Source organism: Eimeria necatrix, genomic scaffold (genome assembly GCF_000499385.1).
Source record: "Eimeria necatrix Houghton genomic scaffold, Enh_scaff144, whole genome shotgun sequence".
In the NCBI taxonomy this organism is placed as follows: domain Eukaryota; phylum Apicomplexa; class Conoidasida; order Eucoccidiorida; family Eimeriidae; genus Eimeria; species Eimeria necatrix.
The window spans coordinates 27501-32416 of NW_013654953.1; the positions used below are offsets into that span (position 1 = coordinate 27501).

Sequence of the window (4916 nt, forward strand, 5' to 3'; positions counted from 1 at the left end):
GGCCTAGGCTTTAGGCTTTAGGGTTTGGGGTTTAGGGTTTAGGGTTTGGGGTTTAGGGTTTTGGTTTGGGGTTTAGGGTTTAGGGTTTGGGATTGAGGGTTTAGGGTTTTGAGGGAGGGGCAGTTTTTGGGACTTGGGGTAGAGGCCTAAACCCTAAACCCTACAACCAGTTTAGGGATTAGGGTTTAAAAACATTGTGAAAAGGGGTTTGGTGTCAAAACCGAGGGTTTAGGGTTTAGGGTTTAGGGTTTAGGGTTTAGGGTTTAGGGTCCAGCCCTGGCGTTGCAGAATGGATCAAAATGTGTCCAACGAAAAACCACTTTTTTATTATCATCTATTTATTTATTTATTTATTTATTTATTTATTTATTTATTTATTTATTTATTTGTTTATTTATTTGTTTATTTATTTATTTATTTTCAGGAAATATTAGAAGAAAGCGAACCCCCAGTGATGGTTTTTGTAAACCAAAAAAAATCTGCTGATGCTCTCGCGAAGGCCCTTTCCAAGTTGGGCTTCAGGTGTACATACACCGCAGCGCTGCATGCGTTTTCTTTTATTTTTATTTTATTTTTACTTTTATTTTTATTTTTATTTTTATTTTAAAAACTTTGAAAGAGAACTGTTTCTTTTGTCTTTTTGGCTTTTTTGTTGCTTCTTGTTTCGTTTTTATCTCTTTTTTGTTTTTCATTTGTTTGTTTCTTTTTCTTTCTTTTTTATTTCTTTTAGTTTTATTTTTATTATTTGTTTCATTTTTGTTTCTTTTTTATTTTGTTTTTATTTCTTTTTTGTTTCTTTTTGTCTCCTGTCTCCTTTTAATTTATTTTATTTAAATTCAATTATCTGTTTCTATTTAATTGTCTCTTTTAAATTTAATTACTTCATTTCAACTTCATTTTATATAGTTGTCTTTTATTTAAACCATTTGTCTTTTGGTCTTTTTTTCTTTTATAATTCCCTTTCTCTTTTTGTCATTATTTATCTTTTTAATTTTTTTTTTGAAGTTATTTTCTTTTTAACTTATTCTTTCTTTTTTGTTTATATATTTCTTTTTGATTTTTTATTTATTTATTTATAGTTTATTATTTATTATTTATCATTATTGTCTGGTTATTTATTCATTTACATTTTCTTTATTCATTTATTTACTTACATAATGAGTTATTTATGTGCGTATTTATGTATTCGTTTGTTTGTTTATTTGATAAGTTATTTATTATTTATTTGTTTATTTACGTGTATAATAAGTTATTTGCTATTAATTAACGTATTTATTATTTGTTTATTTATTTATTTATTTATTTTTATTTATTTTATTTTTGTGTGAAGTACAATTGCTCTTCACGGAGGAAAGGCCCAGGAGAATCGCGAGGCGGCGTTGACCCAATTCAAGGTTTGATTTAATTAAATTAAATTTGATTTAATTTAATTTAATTGATTTAATTAATTTAATTTAATTAATTTAATTAATTTATTTTATTTTATTTTATTTTATTTTACTTTGTTTGATTAGTTTGATTTAATTCTATTTTATTTAGGATAATTTGGTTAATTTTATCTTAATATTTTATGTAATTAATTTTATTTAATTTGAGTAGTTTACTTTAGTTAGCATAGTTTGATTTAATTAATGTAATTTAATTTAATTAATTTCATTTTATTTGATTATTTATTTCATTTTATTTAAATTGGTTTAGTTTGGTTTAGTTTATTCTCGTTAGGCTTGATCTGATATATTTTCGTTTTGTCATTCAATTAAGTTGATTTATTTTAATAAGCTTTAATTTAATTTAATTTAATTTAATTTAATATAACTTAATTGATTTAGTTAATTAATTAGGTTTAATATACTTCAACACAGTTAACTTTAATTGATTTTATTTGTCGTTTATTTGTTTAAATCTTTTAATTATTTATTTGAATTTAAAGATGCATTTTTGAATTTGTGCGTGCAGCCACATAAAACAAATTAATTTAATTTCAATTTTAATTTTATTTTTATTATTTGAGTATTAAAGTTTTATTGTCTTTAATGTATTTTTATTTTATGTTTTTATTTGTTCAAAAGTACTTTTCCAAATTCATTTATTTTTATTTCATTTATAATTACTTTTAAATGTAATTCTTCAAACTTCAATTATTTGCAAATTCATTTAATCGGCAGCTCTTCTCGCCATTTAAAAGAATTTAAACCCGAAAAAGAATTCTATTTATTACTAATTAATTATTATTTATTTATTTATTATTAATTTATTAATTAATTAATTAATTATTTATTTATTTATTTATTTATTTATTTATTTATTTATTTGTTTATTTATTTATTTATTTTTTTAGGAAGGTTCTTACGACGTGTTGGTGGCTACGGACGTGGCCGGCCGCGGCATTGACGTGCAGGGGGTGACTCTGGTGGTGAATTTCGACATGCCGAAGGAAATTGAGCAGTACTTACACCGCATTGGTGCGCAATTGCAGATTAAAATTCATTTTAATTTAATTAAATCTTTTTTTATTCTTTTTTATTTCAAAAACGATAAAAATTCCGCTTCAAACGAACCAAAACGGTCCAAAATCGAAAGTTCAACAAGTCAAGAAAGCTGCGGTGTATCGACACCCCGTGCCGGAATTTGTTGCATTTTTGGTTATTTTAAATGCATTTAAAAGCACAAAAGAGAATTTAAATCCCAAAAAATTGCATTTATTATTTCATTTATTTTAAATATATTTAAAAGGATTTAAAACAGTATTTAAATCCATTTCAAAAGTGAAGAAATAGACAAGTTCGGAAGTAAGCCCGCGAAGCTGAGCTGTATGTACACTGAAGAAGTCTGAAACTGGAGTTTCGAAGTTTAATTCGCAAAAATAATCAAAAGATAATTTTAACTGTTTGCTGCTGCTGCTGCAGTTCCTGCTGCTGCTGCAGCAGCTTGCTGCTGCTGTTAGGTTTCTGCCGATGAGCAGCAATTAGCTGCTGCTGCTGCAGTGTGCGTGGTTGCTGCAGCAGCTTGCTGCTGCAGCTGCTGCTGCCTGCTGCGCTGCAGCAGCAGCAGTTTGGCGTCTTTTTCGCTGCAACTTGTTGCTGCCTGTGCACCCGCTGCTGCTGCTGCTGCTGCTGCTGCTGCTGCTGCTGCTGCTGCTGCTGCAGGGCGCACGGGGCGCGCGGGAAAGAAGGGAGTTTCGATTTCTTTTTTGACAGAAGAAGACTCCGGACTTTTTTTCGATTTGGTCAAAACTATGAAAAGTGCAAACTGCCAAGTGCCCCTCGAGCTGCTGAGCCATCCGGCCAGCAAAGTGAAGGGCGGCAACAAAGACTCAGTGCCGCAGAAGCCCATGCACTTTTACTAATTAATTAATTAATTATTAATTAATTAATTAATTAATTAATTAATTAATTAATTAATTAATTGATTAATTAAATTGGTTAATTAATTAGTTAATTGGTTTATTTTGTTTGTTGGGCGGTGGTTTTGTTGGACTGGAGGGGGTGCATTTTGTTTGTTTGTCGAATTCAACTTTTAATTCGACAAATAGACAAATAAATAAATAAATAAATAAATAAATATAAATAAATATAAATAAGTATAAATGAATAATTATAAATAAATAAATAAATGAAAAGATATCCAATGTCGAATTTGCAGCGGCTATTTGGTGGCATTGAGGAGATCGTTTATTTATATTTTATTTCTTTTATTTCTTTTATTTCTTTTTCTTCACTTATTTCCTTCTCTGATTAGTTTTTCTTAATTTTATTTCTCATTTACTTTTCTACATTTCTTTATTTCTTTTAATATCTTTTCTCATTTATTTCTTTTCTTCATTTCTTTCCTTTATTTCTCCAGAGGCATTTTAAACTTCTTTATTTGCAAAAAATATTTTCTCCATTAGAGACCCAATCCAACTTTGTCTTTTTCATTTCTTTTAAAAAGAAAACAAATTCATTTTCCTTTTATTCTTTTTAAACAAAAGGTTCAGCTCTTTAGAAATAAATTGATTAAAAAATATGCATGCAAAAGAAAAAATAGAGGAATAAAAATAAACAAATAAATGAATAAAAAGCAAACAAATAAATTAATAAAAAAAAAAAAAGAAAATATCAGAAAGGCGCCACTTTCTTTTTATTACTCTTGATAGCTTTAGAGGCGCTTCTTCTTCAGTATTATTAAGTAGTTATTATTAAGTAGTTATTTATTTATTTATTTATTTATTTATTTATTTATTTATTTGTTTATTTGTTTATTTTGGAAATGTATTATTATTCTTATTACTAGTTGTTTATTTAGCTATTTATTAGTTCTTAATACTCCCAGAAGACGCCGCAGCCTTGGGGCCTCATCTTGCATGCAAATAAATGCAAATGGATTAGAAATGAATAAAAATATAAACATAAAAAAGAATATAATTATTATTTTGAACAAAAATGCAAAAATGGAAAAGGAACGAAAAGAAGGCAGCGCGGCCGCCAGGTGTACGTACATCTCGTGCATGCGGCTTGCGGAAATGGAATTTCTTCAGTTTTGCAAATTTTCCAAAACTCTGAAAAGCATTTAAACCTTTTTAGAGGTCTTCAGACCCTATATCTGCTTCTGAAGGGGCTCTACAGTTCTTTAATTACATTTAATTAATTTATTTTTTGCTTATTTCTTCAAAAACCAAAAAAAAGCGTTAAATTCTCATTTTTTGGGAATTGCGCAGAACATTTGTATGTGTTAATTTCACCTGTTTAGTATTTATATATCTATACACGCATGCATATGTATATTTGCATTTATTATATACATATGTATATGTACATATATATACATATATATATTATATATATTTATATGTATACATGTATATATGTATATATATGCATATATATATATATATATATATATATATATATATATATATATATATATATATATATATA

The 4916-nt window shown here is 27.1% G+C and overlaps 1 protein-coding gene across 1 annotated transcript in view; it reads left to right on the plus strand.

Annotated features, from left to right (window-relative positions):
* The window catches only part of ENH_00014160 (DEAD-box family helicase, related), a gene marked incomplete at both ends in the record, with an annotated part of 4296 nt that extends 950 nt beyond the window's left edge, over positions 1–3346 (plus strand). Inside the window, 2 exons of the mRNA XM_013584277.1 lie at positions 2339–2462; positions 3147–3346. Of these exons, the coding sequence (XP_013439731.1) occupies positions 2339–2462; positions 3147–3346 (324 nt within the window). The remainder of the gene's footprint in view (positions 1–2338; positions 2463–3146) is intronic.
* Between the last annotated feature and the right edge of the window lie 1570 nt (positions 3347–4916).